General features: G+C 44.8%; 1 protein-coding gene across 1 annotated transcript in view; it reads left to right on the forward strand.

The window, feature by feature from the left end:
* Window positions 1–3517: 3517 nt before the first annotated feature.
* Window positions 3518–20215, forward strand: part of ASPSCR1 (ASPSCR1 tether for SLC2A4, UBX domain containing) — a 35183-nt gene continuing 18485 nt past the window's right edge. Inside the window, exons 1-7 of the mRNA XM_038157059.1 lie at window positions 3518–3880; window positions 3963–4018; window positions 4682–4793; window positions 8540–8640; window positions 14587–14644; window positions 15449–15522; window positions 16312–16732. Of these exons, the coding sequence (XP_038012987.1) occupies window positions 3782–3880; window positions 3963–4018; window positions 4682–4793; window positions 8540–8640; window positions 14587–14644; window positions 15449–15522; window positions 16312–16732 (921 nt within the window). The 5' untranslated portion in view covers window positions 3518–3781. The remainder of the gene's footprint in view (window positions 3881–3962; window positions 4019–4681; window positions 4794–8539; window positions 8641–14586; window positions 14645–15448; window positions 15523–16311; window positions 16733–20215) is intronic.

Raw genomic sequence — 20215 nt, forward strand, 5'->3', positions numbered from 1 at the left:
GTTAAAGTTGCAGATCTTTGTCCTGAGAAGTGAAGCAAAGAAATTCAAATTTTGTGTGGCTTGGCTTTACTGAGCCCTCTTCAGCTTTCTGACCTCTGTTTCAGGTCACTGAGGGAAGGGTTCATTCAGAGCACTCCTGCTATCCTTCCAAAGCTCAAGAAAATGTCGTATCACTTTCCATGGCTGAGCAAGGGGCTGTGAGGAAGAATGTAAGTCTGTAGGTGTAACAGCCTTTCTGATCTCTAAACATCTAAATCTGGTACCGTTCAACTCCTTGACATACTGAACATGAGTGAACATCAAAGTGGCACAGATTTTAGGTAATTTTATAACAGTTCAGCACGAGAGGTTCACTGAATTTTAATCTTTCGATAAGAGCCTCCCTACATTGAATAGATTGGCCTCAGTACAAAAAGAAGCTCAGAGAAACCTGAAAGAATTGGAGTCCTGCTCCAGGCACTGGAGATTTTTATTGGTAGGAGTGAAGCACGTAGGAGGCAAGCAGGAGTCTTTTAATGATTGAGAATAATGTTATGGGAGGTATAGTTTTCATTCAATGCCCTTGAAAGTGAAATGTCCTGTCTAATGTGTTCCACTGTGTCCTGAGATATGTCCCTATATGTTCAGTGTATTGGACTATGCTGCACCAAAGCTTATCAGACAGTTCTGAGTTCCCTCACACCCTGCCAGGACTGGCCCTTTAGATGTTTCCCAAGGAAACCCAGGAACCAAGAGGGTTACACCTGGCTCCTGTGTAAGGGCTCGTGCCACAGGTATGGTTCCCCTTCATAGCCACCTCTCATCCCTGATTTGAGCCACGCTGCAGCCCTGGCTCATTGCTTGGGTCTTGTGTGAACTACCCCCTAGAGCACTACTCACCTCCTGCTTTTGCACAGTCATGCTGCTGCTGCCTCCTGAGCCCGAGGCCAGGGGTTGTAAAGAGCTCCAGGAGAGCAGCAGAGCCCTCTCAAAGCCTGGGAACAGATGTGATGTGCTGGGTGATGCTCCGGTAGGAACCATCTCTTGAAACACTCCAGAATTATTGTTACAGTGATAAATAGCTTGTCCTGCGTCATGTTTTGGAGTTTGTTACTGCATATTCCTAGATGTTCACAGCTAATTTCCTATTCATTTTGAAAGAAGAAATAAAAAATAAAAGCAGATGAGGTTTTGCTGCTTTATGAAGAAGCAAACGTGTGTTACTCCCTGTAAGCCTGTGGCAGTGCAGATGCAGACAGTGCCAGGGCTATGTATTGAATGCAAAGCACCAGCTGCCTGAAAAGTGGGGTTAGGGAAAGTCATTCTGCAGTGTGTTCACTCTAATTACCAAAAAATGCAATTTAAGACAAATTTTTGGAGGGTGTTTGGCTGGGGCTCACCTGGTAGATTTTCAGGCATCCTCCTGCCTGACAGTGGCAGAAATCAGATACAAAGGTGTTTTCAGCCATTCCCAAATGAGGTCCTCTTTCTTTGTGGCACTTTAATGGACTCCAGGTTGTAATCACCTCCCCCATTTCTCTCCTGATGCTTCTAATTTCAAATAAATATTTGAGATTAGAAGTGGCTCTGGGTATGAAATGTGACCCTTCTCCTCCATGCAACTCTATGATTATGACGTACTATTAATAACCACAATCACCTCTAATCCCACAACTTGGAAATGTTCAGCTCAAATTACATTGGTGTCTTTTTAACAGGAGACGTTTTAAACGTCTTTTAAATGTTTTAAAACGTTTCTTTAAGGGATGTGTCACTTCCAGATGCAAAAAAGGGGCAAAAGATGAAAGAGCTGCCTGCTTCAGACATCGAATAGGAGCTACACCCATCCAGAAACGAGACCAGTGTTTTGGGCCATGAAACCCAAAGTGCATCTTTCAGATTGGAATGGCTGCTCTGCCCAAGCAGGGGGATAGTCACCGCAGTTAACAAGGTCATCTTAATTGCTTCTTCGCCTCCAGCAAAAGTATTAATTAGTGAAAGAATGGGATATCTTCATTATGCATGAGATAGTTGCAGAGCTTTGGATCTCTCCCTGTTTTGAAGACTTAGAAGTACTTGAATATCAGATATTTGTTGCATCCTTTTTTAGACAAGTCAACTTTGAGAAAACCTTTCCCTTAAGTCCTCACGCCTCTTCATGTTTATTTACAGCACAAGGCAATTGAAAAGGTAGAAACCTATGTGTCCTGAACACTGTAGCTCAATAAATGTAATGGCAATGATGCTGCCCAATGCAATGAACAAAATGGAAACACCTTTTTAAGCACTGTTTTAAACATTTTACACCCGGACATCTTTTATTACTATTTCTACATCTTGCTGAACAACTACGGTATTGGGTGGACTTAGAAATCCACATGTATAAGCTAGGGGAAGTCTCTCCATCATTAAAATTCCCATTTTTCTCCCTTCTCTGACACTGCTGATATGGTTAACACAAGCAAGAGTTATCTTTTATGAAAGTGTCTTTCCTTGAAAGGTTCTTTTTCTTTTATAAGCCAAGCAAACCAGACATTTTTGTGGGTGCTGGGGTAGAGCTGGAGACTTAACATATAGGATAAATATAGAAGAAGTGGAGAAAAGAGAAAGTATTTGGCATGTGGTTACAACTTAGGCTAAATAAATTCCAGTGGTTACTCAAACGAAAAGTTTTGGGTTTTGTTTTCTGGTTTTTTTTTTTTTTTTTTTTTTTTTTTTGGTGAGTTGTTTTGTTTTCTTTTTATGATAGCAAACTAAACAGACTGTCATCGAATCTGAGAGTGCCTTTGATGCAGAGGCCATGCTGAGACTGAAGGGGAAACCCATAAATGAAGTAAAGTCTCTGGGAAATTGTGTGTTGTGAAATGTATGATAATTTCGGTTCCTTGGCTGCAGCCATCTCTCCTGACCATCTGAGTTTGCAGCACTGACCACGAGGTTCCAAATAAACTTTTTTTCTCTTTTTTTTTGCCAGAAGAAATGTCCCTCAGGGGCAGCAGGATGCTGTGCTTTGTCTGACCAACGGCGCCCCGATTGTGACCCTGCCTGGACGCTGCCGCGGCACCGGGCGGGCGGCAGGGTGCTCCCCATTCCCCTGCGACACGCGGCGCTCGCCAGGGCTGTTCTGTGGCCCAGGAGAACCTGCCCTGATCGCGCAGGGATTTTCGGTACCGCTGCTCGGGAGGGAGATACGAGCCCTTCAGCCCAAGGCATTTCTGGCCGCCGGCGCTGCCGGGATGCCGGCCCTCGGTTAGGGGTCGCGCTGCGCTGCCGGGCAGGGTCCCGGTAAAACGAGAAAATGTTTTATTTCCCTGGAGGAGGATCCCGACACTGGAAACCCAAGGGGCAACACAGGCGCCGACAGCCACAGCGGGAGGCGTGCCTGGCTCCCCTCCCGCTCCCCGCGGGGCTGCGAGACGGCGGCGGCTCCGGAGCCGCCCCCGCCCCGGGCAGCGGGCAGGGCAGGGCAGGGCAGGGCCGGGGGTAGCCCCCGCCCAGCGCCGGGGGAGCAGCCCGGGCCGCCCGCCGCGTCCGGGGCCGCTGCTGCCGCCAGCCCCCTCGCGCCCAGGGCCCGCACTCGCCGCGGGGATCCGCCCCGCGCCGCCCCGCCCTCAGAGCCGCCGCCCCGGCCCGCCGCGGGCCGGCTCCGCCAGGCAGCGACCCACCCGCGACCGCTCGCTTCCGCAGCCGCCGGGCCGGGCCAGCGCCCCCGTCCTCCTCCCCTCCGGCGGGGCGGGCCGGCAGCGGGACGGCCCCGGGCCGGCTCCGCCCCGGCCGCGCGGGGCTGGCACGGCGCGGGAAGATGGCGGCGGCGGGCGGGGGCGGCGCCGCGGTGTCGGTGCTGGCGCCCAGCGGGCGGCGGGTCACGGTGCGGGTGGGGCCCGGCACGGTCCTGCTCCAGGTGGGTCCGCGGCGGGGAGGGTCCTGAGGGGAAGGCGGTGGCAGGGCCCAGGCCGGCCGTGACGCCTCTGTTCTTTCCGCAGGTCCTCGAGGAGGTCTGCAGGAAGCAGGGGGGCAGCCCTGGCGAGTACGGCCTCAAGTGAGTGTCGCCGTGGGGCCGGGCCCGGGGCCGGAGCCCGCGGCAGAGCCCCCGCCCGGCGCTGCCGGAGCCCGCGGCGCAGCCGGGGCCTGGCGGAACGCGCGGCGGGCGGTGGGAGTGCGAGGGGCCGGGACACGCGCTGAACTCTGTTCAGGTCGGTTCGCCCCGGTTTGCCTGTGCCACGTTCCTCTCGGTGCTGGGACAGGCGGCGAGGCCCCATGTCGCTGCCACGGGACACCCACGCGTGCATCTCATCCAGACCACAGACCAGCTACGCCCGTCTCCCCTCTTACCTGGGGGTTTGACCCTCCGCTTTTATGGTGTCTTAATTGCGAACTCGTTTGTCTGAATATCACTAAAAAAAAAAAAAAAAAAAAAAAAAAAAAGAAAGTACATTGGTATTTAACTAGGCTTGGTTATGCAGTTGGTTGCTGTTTATCTGTTTAAAACCTTTAAAGGAAGAACATAGATTTGAGTATCTTCTCTGTGACTTCTACGAACTGCATCTCCTTTGGTGTGCAGAATACCTTTTGTTGATGATGCTTTTATAATTGCCAATTGTTCATTAATGAACCATGTTCTATGGCTTCTAGTCAGCCTCCTGGGAATTCTCTTGCACAATACCTGGACTTTGGGTTGCTCATAGGCTCTGTTCTCCTTCAGGTTTCAGAGGAATGTGTTGGACCTGTCTTTGCAGTGGAGATTTGCTAGGCTGCCCAACAATGCCAAACTGGAGATGGTGCCAGTCTCCAGCAGAGCAGGAGCTGGAACCACGGTATGTTCATTTACACAGTGTGACTGTTTTGTTCAGTTACCAGTTGTGCTGACAGCATCCCATCAGGTCTAATGACCAAGAGCACAGGCTGGCGTGGCCAATGCCTCTGTGAGAGACCAGCTGAAGACTGTTTGCAGTACTTTGGAAAATAGTAGTTAAGTAGCTGAAAGTCTTAGAGTCTGCATGAGCTTGGGGTACCAGCTGTGCTAGAGGAGAGTGGGATGGTTTGGGGAGCTGAAAAACTCATGGATAGCTGAGATGTTAAACATCAGTGATGACTAATTCAGTTCCCTTTCCTAATTTCTGTTTCAGTTGCTGTTGTCCAGCTCTGGATTTTGACTAAATCTCAGATTCTTTCAGAATCCTGTTTTGCTGCTTTCCCAGCACTGGTGTTCATGGTGTGTTTACTCAGCTTTGGAGTCTTTCGTGACATGTTCTGTGTTCATCAGTGGCCAAATGTCCCTATTTAGTATTATTTGCAAAGGACTTTTGGATGGTGTTTTCTCTAGAAATGATGGCTGCTTTTAGGAGTGTAAAAATCTTCTGTACATATCCCTGTTGTCATAGGCCTAACTTTTCAAGCCATGCATATGTGTTACTGAGTGTGAACTTTTCATGGTGTAAAAATGATGTGTGGTCTTACTTAAATAGCCTGGGAATGGGAATTTGTCTATGACTAAGTCATCTTGCTATTTGTTAATTTCCTCATAGGAAGTTTCCCCATTTTCATGTAAGTTTCAGGTCTGTTGATGCTGATCTCTTAGTGTTTGTCAGCCAAGCAGTGTTAGTGGTGTTTGTTATAGGCAGTTGCTCTAGCTGAGAGAAACTGATAAGTGAACTTTGTGGTGTGAGAAGGCTTTGCTTTAGTTCACTCTGTAACATAGTTTTGGGGGTCCCTGATGTTCATACTTTTCTCTGTAAAACCTCCATGTTCTTTGCTTTGGCACTAATGCCATTTTTTTCTGATTTGGGAATAGAAAGACATTTGTGCTTGAAATAATGTCTTTACTTAGAAAAATACCACAAACCAGTAGCATCTGCGTAAAATTTTCAGTGAAATGTTGTGGTGGAGTGGAGGTTGTCTTCCAGAGAAAAGTGTTTCTCTTGAAATGGTGCAGTGATTGGTGACTATCTGACATTTGCATCCAGTTTGGGAGGTACTGAAGGAAAACAATGATTTTATTTTTTTTCCCCTGAACTTTTATTGCGAGAAAGGGCAAGAAGGACTGTTCCGTGTTAGGAAAGGGGTATAGTGTGGAATTGTTACGCTAGATTACAAAAGAGAAGAGCTCATAGAAGTGTAAGTTGTTACTGTTTAGTTGCAGTGCAACAGCTCAATATACAGAAGTGAGGCTTCCCTGGGAGTGCTGTTTGCTCTGTCATGAAGGTGAGAAGATGCAGCAAATGTGCATGTGAAGAGTGGAGTCCAAAGAGTCCCTGCCCCACAAACTTGAGAGGATTTTACTTGGGAGAATTTCAGTGTGAGAAAAGGCTTTGTGCAGAACAACTGACTAAAAATAATTCCCTCCCACAGGGAGTATGTGTTAAAAAATAGGGAATTTTATAACAGCCAGGTGCCTGTGACTGGGATGTAGTGGCAGTTCAGATGCAGACTCAGTCACGCCAGCTGGCTGCGGTAATGTTGGGATGAATTTGATTCAGTCTTCTGTTACTGTATGCTCTATTAAGATTATGTGTGTGGAAGTAGGTGTGCTTTCCTTTAGTGACAGCAGTTACCCTAGAGACAGAATACAGATTTTGATAAATCATGAGTTTGTTCAGCAAATCTGATGTTTTAAAAATAGAAAGCTTTTGTATTTTCCTTTGCTTGTGGAAAACATTGTTTCCTGTAAGACAGTTCCTTAGTGAAAAATGGAACAAATTCCCTTTGTGATGGCAAGTGACGCAGGAGCACCATCAGTACAGCTCTGGTGTTAAAGTTGTCAGCCTCTTGTTTAAATGTTTGTAAACTTAGGCAATAATTGGCCCTGGTTGTTGGAATACTAAGTAGCACCTGGGGTTTTTGAAGAGACTTTTCTAATGGAGTGAAGAGGACTTTCATGACGTGTTTAGCTTTGAACTGTTGCCCAAAAACTGATGCAACTGGTAGTCTGAATTTCTGGCCTGGATTCTTAGAGAATGGTGATGTCAGCTGTCATCGCTCTGCTGTAGCTGAGAATAATCTAAAGCTTGTCTCCCATGTAGGAGAAACCAGGAGGTTGTGTTAGTGATGGGGTGCAATGACATTGTACTGTCGGCTCATTATTGATGATGCCACTGTTTCCTTTATGTAGAAAAATTCCTGTCTCCAGCAGATCAGCAGCATTTGCAGTCCTGTGAGGACTGGTGGGAGCCAAGGCAGATGACAAATATATTCCTGCATGGAAATCACAGTGAATTGCTGGAATGTGTGATGTGGATGTGTGCTCTTCCCCCCTCTCTGTGGCTCCTGCCCTCATGCTTGCACACACACCTTGCACTCGGTGAGAGGCTGCACGGAGAGTAGTAGTAGGGACACATGAAAACACAGAATGAAAGAAAGTGGCTTTGGCTGTCTTGGGCTAATGTCCTTCTCAGGCTTTGGAATAAGGCCAGTTTTTGTGGGCTTCTGAAAACTAAAGTTGGCTGGAGAAATCGGGTTGTATCTAGTGGCTACAGGACTTGGTGTGATTTTTCTTTAGACAAGTGAGCTAATTGGGAAAACTTAAAAGAGTTAGACAGTCTGGAAAAGGCTGAATATTCTCTAGAAGGTTAAGATAACACCTAAAGTACTCTGCAGAATATTATCTAGAGAATAGATAATTATCTCTTGGTTAGCTGCTAAACCTTTTCCTTGGGACAGTCAGGAGTTTGAAGTTCTTCTGGACTGACCCCAGTATGTATTCCCTTTAGAAATGTTTTGGGTTTGGTTTTTTTTTTTAATTTTTAATTTTTTTTTTTTTTGTGAGGGAGAGGTAGGGAAGCAATTCTCTAAAGACTATGTGGTGCCTTATAATGTATGTGGATGTTTGCATTCCAGGTTGGAAAATACTTGTTAAAATTGGAAGCTAGCTGGCCCTTGCCTTTTTCTGCAGGTGTTCAAGAGCTCGATAATTTAATGACCAGAATTATTGTTGAGATTTCTTTGTTACTTCACTCTTAAATTGTGTGTCAGAATGTGGTGGTTGGGAAGCATTAGTGAGTTGCAAGTTACAAACGTCGTTCCTTTGGACTGCTAACAGTTGTTTAGGTCTTCAGTAAAGCAGGGACGGATGGGGACTGTGTTCATTGTTTCTGTGTGTGGATATGCAAGTGAACTGTTTTGTCCCAGGGAGGTTGTTCTGTGAAATGATGCTGAAGTAGACAGAGCTCTGTGTTGGTGTTTTAGATGGTGCAGCTGCATCAGTCATGTCTGGGTTACTGGAATTTGTTTTATGTGGCTGTGAAGACCCTTACTGTAAAGTTTCTTCTGGTATACAACAGAACACCTCCCTTGCTCATGATGGCACATTATTTGGGATGTTTGCATTGGCTTTTCTCTGAATGTGTTCCAGTTCAAGATATGGCAGGGGAGAGGGGCCCATGAAAGCTGGTTAGTATTCCAGGATGGCCTCCCCGTGCTCAGGAGCCGTTCATCCCAACGAGCAGGAATTCAGGCCAGAATGCCTGCACTGATGAACAAGAAGCACCAAAATATTTTAAAAAGTTGTGAAGAAAAGTAAGTTTTCATTCAATTTTCAGATGAATTAATTGTGGTGTTCTTACAGGTTCGGATTGCATTACAACTAGACGATGGCTCCCGTTTGCAAGACACCTTCCTCTGTCAACAGACCTTGTGGGAGCTTCTCAACCATTTTGCGAAGATCAGGTGAGCAATGCAGTGAGAAAATACTTGTTTGGATGGATCTCTGCATGCCACTAATTACTTGTTATGGTGACATAAATCCTGCTAAATCCTTCAAATTAGTGGAATTTACTTTTATTTGATTGTGATTTCTCCTTTATAACAGAGATGTTTGCATTTTCCTTGCTCTTTCAGATTTGACAATCCATAGTTTTACTATTGTTTTTTAATCCAGGAGTACCACTCCTGATTCAGAGCATAAACTGGTAACCAACTGCTAAAGCTGGGATATGTTGCACCACCTTCCTGTTACACAAATCTCTTTGAAGTCAAGTTACTGCTAGAGATGTGTGTGTCAAGCCTGGATGATCTCGATCCCCAGTGTGCTGCAGTTCCCTGTACTGCAGGGGTTTCTTTCGTATGGGTTGCTGTTGCTTTTGAGGCTTGCTGTTGTGCAAGTTCTTCAAGGAAATCTGGAGCTCTCAGCAGGTTAATGTGGAATCTTCAAATGACTGATTAGATCCTGTTTAAATGGAAGAATTTCTGGTTTTTTATTTATTGAACATGTACATGGGTTAGAAATCTTATTATTTTAGTCCAGTCTACATTGAGTGCTACCTCTCATCTTTAGTTTTGATTTTAGAAGGCTGTATTGTTTTGAAATGTCAAGCTAATAAACTTTTCTCGGAGAGAGGCGCTTCTTTTCTATTTTTCATGGTTTGGAAGAGGAAGCCTTGAAGCTGTGGCAGCCATTCTGTTTTTAATCATGGACCGTGTCTACAATGTGACATTTATTCATAAGTAAAGGAACAGTATTTGTGTAAATGCTAGAGATAAAATAATTATTTTTCTTTCAGTTGAGGAAAGAGGTAGGACAAAAACCATAGGTATAATTTTCCTGAGTGTTTTAAGTCCCCTCTTGTCCCTTACTACATCCTCCGTGAGGAGAGGAGTGCCTGTTGCAGTTTGGGGACTGCTAGACTGGTGGAAGGTGGTAGGTTATTTGTCATTGTCAGTAATTTTATGTGGCTTTCTCACATATTAGTTGATTGTTTCTTTGGTTTAAATTTTGAGCTTTTCATATAATTTTGCTCTTTTGAAGTGGTTTTATTGGTTACAGGTCATTGTAGTACTACTAGTTCATATACATGTTGCTCTTCTTAAGCTTCTAACTGCTGCAGTGTGCTGAGCATTCATAACTTCAGAACACAGCTGCTCTTTTCTGGCCTCTGGAAGCTGTCTTCAGATGTTTGGATGGACTTTGCAATCTTGATTAAGTTCAACAAGCAGCAAAGGTGCTGAGTGTGGTTTAGTCACAGAACAAGCTGAATCTACAGGCATCTGTATGGATTTAGTGGGCTGAGTTGCTGTTCAGTGTGTTTTGATTCAGTTGCCTAACTAGTCAGCTAGTTGTTGATGTTTGCTGAATCCTTCCTTGGACTTTCCAACTGGAGACGTTTTCCTGGAATGCTCGGCCGCTCTAAGTGCGTGAGGGGAAGTATTCTAAATCCACTGGAATTTCCCCTGGGTTTCCAGCATCCATCTTGGCTAATTGGGTCTGAAGAAGGTCTGGAAGCTATTGTAGGGCTGCTCCTCCTCTCAGCGTGCGGCAGTCCTTGCACAAGATGTTTACAGGCCCTGTCAGATCACTACATGAAGGAATCTAATCTGCTTGCCGTTCCCCCTCTGAAGAGCAGCACATCAAAGAGAGGACAGTATGTTTGATGTGTGTGCTTGCCTCAGTGGGTGCATGTAATGGATTAGCAGCAGCTGGAGGAGGAGCCTGCTGCTTCCAAGAGTTAGACAAAAATAAGTCTCTGGGGATCTTTGTGTGGAGTCTGTGCTCAGAGGCTGGTTGAGGGCACGCTGTTGTCTGCCCTATGAGCAAGAAGCCTGCGCTTCTATCTCCCACTCTTGCCTGCTTGCAGCTTCAGCAGCTTTATGGGCTGTTCTCCATAGAGCAGTTGCAATTCAGAGACTCAGAGACATCTTTGATAGTTGTTATGGTTCTTCATTGCTTCTTCAGTGCTTCACTGCTTCTTCTTCTACACTGGTCATTCATTTGGTTCAGATATTTTCCACACATTTTTGGAAGACTCTTCAAAGAGTTGCTTGGATTGAAGTGGCAAGTGGTTTTTGGAAAAGTGAATGAAACTAGGTTCTGTAAGTCAAACTGGCTTCCTCTCTGTTGGTCTTTGGTGAAGACACTGTACCTAAGACTTTTTTCTCTTAAATGGTTATCATCCACCTTTCCTGGCAGACAGCAGCTTGAGGTTCAAGCTTGTATTCCCTGGCCTGTTCTGTCTGCCTTTTCTGTGATCCTGTACTGTTTCTCTGTGTCTCATCAGTCCTTTATCTTTTGTGCACCGCTACTGAGGATTCCTCAAGGGATACAGCTAATCTTAATTGGAAGCAAAACCTATTGAAAATAAGGTGGGGATGAGTATCTTTCCTGGATTGTCTGGAGGAGCCTGAGTGCAGTAACCTGCTATGGTGTGCTAAAGGCACTCTCTGGTGATCTTTTGTTCCAATTCTCCAATTGAGACAAGATTTTTTTTTTTTTTTTGCCTTTCATCATCAGGCATTGGGCTTGGGAATTTCCTCAGGTACTGCTGCCAGAGGAGCGAGGGAGGTTGGAGCCTGGGTCTTATATCACAAGACAATGTTGTTTTGTATGAGCAACTTAATCTCTTGATTTCTGCAGAGCATTGTATAGTGCATTTTGTTCCTGAAAGAGAAGAACTAAATGCAGAATCACAACTGGAGGCAGACCTATTGTAGTGTTGGTTTGGTTGTTCACCTTGAAGCTGTGTTTCATAATCTGAAACTTGAATATAGTATTTTGGATGCTGTGGTGTGTCTGTTGCTTTCTGCACAATGGGATTTTTTGTGGTGGCTGGGAGAAGTGTTCTGAAGTAGTGGTCTTACAGTCTTGGTACTATAAACTCCCTGGAATATGTTGCAACTGGTCTGGAAGCAGTTCTCAGCTGCTGACTTTCCTAAAATAGACCTGACCCTCAGGACTGGTTTTATAGTTTGCTCTATTTGGATTTGCTCTACCTCTGGGTTTCATTGTGATTCGCCTTGTCCCATACCACTGTGCTGTTGCAAGCTTTTAACCATTTGATCAAGATGGCATATAGACTGCTACAATTAAACCAGACATCTCAGTTGTGGTTTGTGCTTAACAGATTTAGTCCCTCACATCCTTCAACTGGAAACCATTGATGTTCTCTGGCTCTTGAGAATTACTCAAAGATTGAGTATCATAATTTTCCAATGGCTCTCTCGATCCTGAGTGGCTTCTGGTTTCACTTATATGTCATTGTAGCTGAGTTTTGAGTCTCAGTTTAAATGTCCTTGATGAATTTTCATGGAATTTTATGGCTGTTTCCCTTAATTTTCCACTTCATAGGCTGGTTGACTCCCTCTCGGTTCAGTTTCTTTTGTCACTTCATGCTGGGCTAAGTTTGGTTATGCAGACTCTGGTCTTCTGCTGGGCAAGCAGGTTGTTGAAGGGCAGAAGGTGATCTCCCTGTCACCATAACAGAAAATGCTACCTGTGTCCTAAGGTGGTCTTTCCCTGCTGGCTGGGTGTGTTGCATGTCTGTCTGTGGAGTTCCAAGCTTTTCTAAGAGCAGCAGTCAGCATGGCACAGCGCAGACAGACCGTGTAATGTGCACTCACTTCAGAGCCACACGCTTCAGTGGCTGAGTGGATTTTGACTGTTACTTAAGGGATCCTTTTCCTACATAACTCCTTGACATGACTTTGTTTCTGGTAATATTACAGCTCAAAATGTAAGTGTTTAAATTATGTGATGCTGAAGGAGCAATGTTTTAAGTGGTGGGACTGTGTTCATTAAACTCCTTTCCAGGAGAAGTCATAATGCAGCAAGCATTGATCACTGACATCATGTTCTTAGAGTTAACCCTTTTCCATGCCCCAGTTAAGATGCTCACAAATTTAGGCACAAGATAGGGAATGTACCCTTAATGTACAAGTATAGGTATAAATTATGTACTAGATGGAAACAGTCTGAGTTTCTGCTTAAATTTTGAATGCCAAGTTGATCAATGTTTTGCAGCTGTATTTAGGAGAAAGTGCAGTTATTACTGCTACTGAGGAATTACAAACAAGGCAGGGTAATGTGAAGTAGAAATATATTTCAAAAACTTATACTTTTCACTGAAAACTACTGGAATTTTTTTCAGGCATAAAATGGCAGGCTGACCTTGGGAACTGCCTCCAGAGGTCTCAGGAGGTGAGCAGGGATATGTCATGTTCCTGGCCTGCCTGGTGGATTTCTTGCAGAGAGGTGGTTTCTCTTCGAGTCACGGGCGATGGGTGATGGTTTCCTGGTGGGGTGAGTGGAAAGCCATTCCCTCCACCTACCCCCCCCAGACTGGATGTAGAGAGCAGTAAGATCAAGGGACTTTACCATGAGGAGGAGTTACAGCTGTTCTGTGTTTCGTGATAAACCAGCTGTTGCAGTGCAGATGGGATATACAGCTCTTTACCGTGGGATATCCTGGTGCAACTGCAAGCACAGGGAGTTGGAGACAGAATGTGTTAAGAAAAGCTGCTGAGGTCTTTGGAGAAGGATAAATCTTGTCAGTTCTCATTGTGTAGATGGGGAATATTGTGGGCAATGTTCTTACTTACCTTTTGTAGTTTCCCAGGCTGAGTTAAACAGAAATGTCTGAATCTGAAACTTCTGAAAAAATGCTTTTGAGAATTCAGACAGATATGTCTTTCCAAACCAGCACTGTCTTAGAGTGGACAGTGTTTTCCTGGTCACCTCTTAGTTTGGCATGCTTGGGATGAGAAGCAAAGTATTCTCCTCAGTCTCACATTTTCCCACGTTCTCATCTGATTTCAGTTTGAGTTGCACTTTCCTGAAAGTGGAAACCAACGTGACAGAGCTTCTTCTGGTGTTGGATCTAATGCTCTCACTGATTCCAGTGCTTCAGCATAATGTACTGGTTAATTCTGTAAGGCTTTTTACTTTTCTGTAGACATCAGGTTTTCTTGGTGAAAATGTCAGTCCTTTTTTTTTTCCCTTTTGAAATCACATCATCTTGGCTGGATGAGAGCTGAGAATTGCTGTGATAGGCTGTGATTGTCCTTTCCCTGTCTGTCTTTGTATTTGATCAAGTGAACATATAATAAAGCTTCTCTTTTACTGGAATGCCTCAGAATTGCTTATCTAGAGGAAAATGGAAGAGTAGCATCTGACTGGTTTTTCCCCATCTCAATCTTACTGGTCCTTCACTTCTGTCTTCCTCTGGAGATGGGCTGATGGGAGTTTGCATCATTGTTCATACGTGTCCTACATCACTGAAATGCTTAAATATGGGCTGATTTTCACTTTTTCTACAGTGGCAGCCTTTCATTTGGCTTTACTTGTTTCATGGTCTCCAGAATCTGAAAGTTCATGCTCCTTGATTTGTTTGTTTACTTTCTCTTTTCTTTTTAAAAAATGATATTAAGGCGAGTTTCTTGTCCTTAGTTGATCTGCTTTAGAGCAGTATTTAATTTTGTTTGTTGCTGTGCACATGTGAAAAGAAATGGACCTCTCCCCAGTGAATTCTGTCTAAGCCATAGTGAAGTTTTTAACTTGGATTGAGAAGAGCAAATATAACTAAATCATGTTTCAGATTGGGTACTGAGTTACATGAGCAGTGATGAGTTTAAATTTATCTAGTATGATCAGCTAATTTCAGAATTTACTTCAATTATTTCTTTGTTTTTAAACTTTTAGGCTGTGTTTAAGGAAAAGTGAATGCATTGAAGCGAATTGTTTACTTAATGTCTAATAGTGATCCTGTGAACTGTGTAGTGGTTATTGCTGGAGAAAAATGGAGGCCAGTGTTTCCTGCTGACTTCCCTTTGTACTGTCACTCTGCGCTGGTTTTGGTGGGGGTAGGCTGTTCTGCAGATGCTGCAGTGTTTTGCTCTTTCTTGCAGGGAGCTGATTGAACAGGATGGTGGATTGTCTCCAGTCTGTATTTACATGCGGGATGAGGTAAGGCAGCAAAGGCCTCTCAACTGTCTCATGTCCCTAAAACATAAGAAAACTTAGTTCTGCTTTCCAACCTGGAAAGTGTTTCTTTTGAACTTTCTTGAGAGGGGAAGTAGAAAAATGTTGGTCTTTTCAATGCATGACGTGTCTGTATGGAAAAAAGCTCTCTTGGAACGTAACCTTGTGCCGTTGAGACCTCTGAGCCCATAAAATGAGCTCAATGACCTATTTGTGTTTTTCTTTCCAGCTTCTTTTAAAGCTTGAGTCAAAACAGTGTTTTCATTCTAATAAATATTTGCTTTTCTCTGTTTTGATCTTTTGCTATTAATGTTTTGTTAAATATTTTGTATGTGGATATTATGGAATTCGCTCTCCCTAGCTGTCCCCTTTACTTCCCACTGACCTCTATGGACAGATCGTCTTTATTCTGGAATAGGTCACTACAGACAGATAGGAGGTGTATGTAAGGAAATCGTCTGTCTTGCAGCTCTGAGATGTTGCCTGTCGTTTAACTTCTGACATAAAAGTAGCTTTGCTGTAGTTGGATCCCACTTGCATGTGTGTATGGGATGAAAATGTATGTAGGTCACCTTCCACTGAGATGATTTAATAATCTGTGAATTTGGTGAAACAGTACAAGTTGATACAGATGGATTCAGGTCTGATTTTCAACTGCAGGAGTGTGTTTTCACCTGTTTCTTGTGTTGTGTGGTGTTTCTTTGGATACAGGTTTCTTTCTACAAAGAGCTTTTCATGCTTTCCTGGGGAATCAGAGGCCATAACTACTCTCCTCTGATTTTGTTGTAGATATCAGGAAAAGATGCCCTGGAGAAGACAACACTGAAATCACTTGGCCTGATTGGAGGCAATGCCATTATCAGGTTGGGAGAAGTGAAGTTTGGCCTCTTTATTTTGCCTTTCCACTCTGATGGTGAATTTATTTTATTTCAAGTACCAAAAGAAAGACAGTAAAAAAAAAAAAAAAAAAAAAAAGAAAAAAAGTCACAAGAAAAGATGCCAAATTAAAACATTGCGGCACTCAGAAATTATTGCATTTGCCTGTTTATCTCAAACTGCTGCCCAGATGTGCTTTGCACAGCAGCAGATGCTGGCACTGACCAGTCATGTGCAGATTAAAAGACCTTGTTTGTTTGTTTCTTTTTTTTTCCTTTTTTTTTTCTTCCTCTTTTGAGTGGAACAGACAATTCAAAGTTAAAAGTCTCTCAGAGAGGGTAATCAGCTACCACTTCATTCTTCCCTGCCCTGGATCTCAGGCATTTAACTCCCAGCTGCTGCAGGCCCTGGTGGCTGTTGGGGGGTGAGTTTGGGACAGGGGCAACCTTTCTGTGATACAGAAGGCAGGATTGATTGAAAGGTATGCTTTACAAATGAGTGCTGGTTTTCTCTAGAAGGCAGTTTCCTTCCAGAGAAGGAAACTTTCCTTCCTTGCCTTCCCTGTTCTATTGTTCTGCACAACCCCCTGACCCTCTACCCCACACTTCACAGCAATTGGAGCTTGTTCTCTGTAAGCATCTGGAAGAAGAAAGTTGTTAAATCAGGGTATATTTGAGTCAGCTGCTGTCTTTGTGTCATGGACACGTTGAGAATAGGGAGGGCAGTACTCCTAGGATTATGATTTTATTTTTATTCCTTTTGGTGTCTTCTTCAAGAGTTGTCATGAAGAAATGCAGTTCATCTGGTGGGGAAGTTGTGGGTGCCACGGTGCCTTGTAATGAGCCAACAGTGAGGCAAGGCTCTATGGAAGAAGCAGTGGATGTGCCTCTACCTCAAGCAAACGCATTTCCAAAGGACTTGGAGCACCGAGATGTGGCTGCATCTTTAAACAGCTGCACACACAAGCAAGACTCGATTAAAGATTCTCATGCTAGCTTGGAGGAGCTGTGGCATTCCCCAGAGCCTGAGCCCGAGCCTACCCCATTTGTCCCTTTTTTTGGAGATGGAGAGCATCTGGGGGACTCTCCTGTAGCTGTACCATCTTCAAAGCTGCCAACAACATTTTCCAGCCCTGGAGGTCCTTCTAAGCCAAAGAAGTCTAAGAACAGCCAAGAACTGCAAAAGGAGCAAGAACAGGTAAGGGAAAATGTATTTGCACTTTGGGCAATAAGGTCTTTTTTTTCCTGCCTTGCCTGAGGCTGCACTCCCATGAGGAAAAAGATGTTTCCAGATTTAGGGCTTTTTCCCTGTGTCACAGGATTAGGTGCCTTAATGACATACAGTTCTGCCTGAGTTCGGAAAGGAAGTAGGAAGGATTTGAGTCTAAAGAGTTTGCTGTCCAGAGTTAGGCAATAGAGAGAACACAGCTGCATTAAATCACAGTCCAGAAGATCCTACACCTCAGTGCCACAGATTTCATGAACAAATGCCCACTTTGTTACCTGACCCTGTGACTTAATTTTCTTAGTATTGCAGAAACCTTCCATCCTTTTCCTTTTGTACTTCTGCTTGCTTATAGAAGTGGGTTTTGTCTTAATCTAAAATATCTTGCCTCTGAAGTAGTCCACCTGTCTCTAACTATCTCCCAGAAAGATAGATTGCACATCTCACCATTGTTGGTGTCTCTGAAATAAAACTGTGTTTGTTAAAATTAAAAGTGCTTGAGCCCGTGTTGAGATACCAGAACTGATGGCTGAAAAGTGCTGTGATGCCATCCCAGAGTCATCTGGGAATGACATTGAAGTGTGTTTTCTGTAGAGCAGCTGTATGGAATTGAATGCCTTCAGGAAGGTTGGGTATGTCTGGCAAGTAGCATAGCATGAAGTACAGGAACCATTTAATTAATAAATTACTCCTTGTTATTGTGCACTGGGAGTTTCCTGTTCTGGATTCTCAGTGAGCAGCTCTTTTCTTGCTCCTTTGGCTCATCACTGTGGCCAGCTTTCATGTTCAGAGATCCCCTTTGTTGTTTCTGACTCTTTAGTACCTCCCAGAGTTGGAGGTTGGAATCTCCTCTGGTCTGATCCAGCCAGGATTGAACAATAGCAAGCTATAAGTAGAAAGAAAGGATGCCTGGGGAGCTTCAAAGGGAGCTTAGTCCAGGAGGAATTCAGCAAGACTGTGGATGCTTTCATGTTGATGTAGAGACTCTACCTTAGTTGACTTCTTTGTGGTTGCAGCCTATTTTTGATGAGTTCTGAATTGTTGAGGAACAGAAGCCAGACCCTGGAAGGACTCTGGAGCAGTTATGAACTGCGCAAGTAGCAGAAAGAAGCCATTCCAGCCTGCAGTGGTGAATATTTGAGTGTATTAGAAACATGTTTGGGTCTGTCTAATCAGTGTTATTTAACCTTTTGGAGCAGACCCTTAACATGGAGAATTAAACAGGAGCTGGGTGATTTGTCCAGTCTCATGTGTTGCTTGCTTCAGTTGCACTCTTGTCTATGAGGGGTTTGGACAGGAGGAGTTTCTGCTGTGTCTGGGAAGGGAGAAGAAGTGCAAGGGTTTGTGGTGGTGTCCTTCACCAGTCGTGTTGCCCACACTTCTCTGTGCACTGGTGGGAGAGGCAGAACTCCATCATCTCACTGACTTCACAGCCTGATGTGTAGCTGTGCTTTTGGGCACGGCTGAGTGGTGGTGACGGAAGGACTCACATGAACCGATGTCTTTCTCAGAATCGCAGTCCAGTTCAAACCACTTCTGGAGCCAGCTGCCCTTCCACTCTGAGAGCAGCTTTGGAAGCAGCTGCAGATTCTGTTGGGGGAGTTGTGTCCTTGTGTTAAACAGCATGTGATTTTGACGGCTGCTTTCAAGCCCTTTGATCTGTGGTACTTTTGCTGCTGATTGATTACATTTTGTTCCCTCCTCCACTCCTGCCATCTTCCACTCTCCTCCCAGCGGCAACAGCCAAGGAGGGCTAGCCACATGGCATCTGCTTTTTGTCCTTTTTCAGTCCTGAGGAAAAAAAAACCCAAAACAAAACAAATTATTTTTAAACATCAAAGGTCCATTTTTGTAAAAGAATCTTCCCATTAATGCTTTGCCTGTGTGTGGTTTTTGAAGCTGAAGAGAGGCTGGATAAAATCTGTGCCGGCATCCTTCGTTTCTTGGGCTAAAGATGGTTTACAGACAGCTGCAAGCTGACTTTGATGTCAGAATGTTAATTATTAGAAGGTAACTTTAAACCAGATTCAGCATGAGATTAGAGCTCCCAGAGGTGGTGGGGAGGAAGTGGGTCTCTGGGGAGAGCTTGCTGCTGTGGAAAGCACAATGACCCCTATTTCACTTAAATCATGGGAGTTTTCCTCAGTTTACCTGCTTCCCTGGGAGCAGGACGGTGACTGCGGAGTGAACTGCATTCTTCCTGACACCTGGCTTTGTCACGTAGGCTGCACTTAGGTAGATGCTGCTGTGAACATACGGCTTCAGCCTCACGGTGAAAAGGGCCTGACATTTCAGCTTTGGTGGAAGAATAGACTTTGAAGAAGGAATATGCAAAACCTTAGCACGGCATCTTTGGCTCCTGGAAGAAGTAGGACAGCAAAATGCACGGCTTCCTTTCTTCCAGTTTACACAATGGAAAGTAGAACACCTGTGTGGTGGCCATTTATTGTTACAGGAGATGGTTATCTTTTATCACAGTTGCAGAAAACACTGCGTGTGCAGTGGGTGGCAAGTGGGTTAGTATTCCTGGAGTCTCTTTCATAATCATTGTGGGAAGTTAATGTTTGGATTCTGTCCATGCTTTAGGATTGTTGGAGCCCACAGCAAGGAAGAGGAGGGAACACGTAGGACTGGAATATATGTCTGCCTTGTGCCATCTTGTGATGCCCAGTGCCTTGGCAGATGCCATTAACTGTCACCATAATTTGGATGGGGGCTGGCCCTTTCCCTGTGGAATCCCACTCCTGTTGGGATTAACTGAAGTCTTTGTTAGAGCCAATACTAAATGGTAACTTTAGGATTTGCTAATGCAGGCTTTGGGGTTCTCTCCATCGTATCCTAGCGCCCTTCACAGCACGCCATAGGATATGCCTCCTCAGTCTTTTGGGTTTGGGCTTTTTCAGAAGACATCTGTTTTCACTACATGTTTAGAATGAAGTGAAACTCAAGCCTTTGAGGAGATTAAAGTACACTGGGTTCTGGGGGAGGCCTGATTAATTCTCCCCTGGCCTCTGACATAGATGTGCCCTTCCTGGAGCATCAGTGGGCAGTGGTTGGATCACGGTGCAACCTGCTTCCCAGCAGATGGTCCTGGGCACTTGGGGTCCTTCCTGCGGCACTGGCACCCCCACCCCACCCCGGCCTGGGGAAAGCTGCAGCCAGGCTCCTGTACCCGCTCGTTAGGGCTGACCCTGCTCAACTTTCTAAAAGTAGCCAAAGGTCCCACCCACACAACCTCGATCTTTTAATTTCTCAAATTACCCTTTAGTGCCCACAAGTAGAGTGAACATTGCCTTGTAATTTGTGTTGTGCTTTAGACAATTGAGAAGACTCCTGTTCCCAAGTGGCCAGTGCCTGGGGGAGGGGTGAGTGGATGGAGGGAGGACATCTGGGTGTTAATTAGGATTGGAAAGAGTGCATGAGAGAATGAGGGGAGAAGAAATGGGCAGCGGGTTC

This window comes from Motacilla alba, chromosome 18 (genome assembly GCF_015832195.1).
Source record: "Motacilla alba alba isolate MOTALB_02 chromosome 18, Motacilla_alba_V1.0_pri, whole genome shotgun sequence".
Taxonomy (NCBI): Eukaryota; Metazoa; Chordata; class Aves; order Passeriformes; family Motacillidae; genus Motacilla; species Motacilla alba.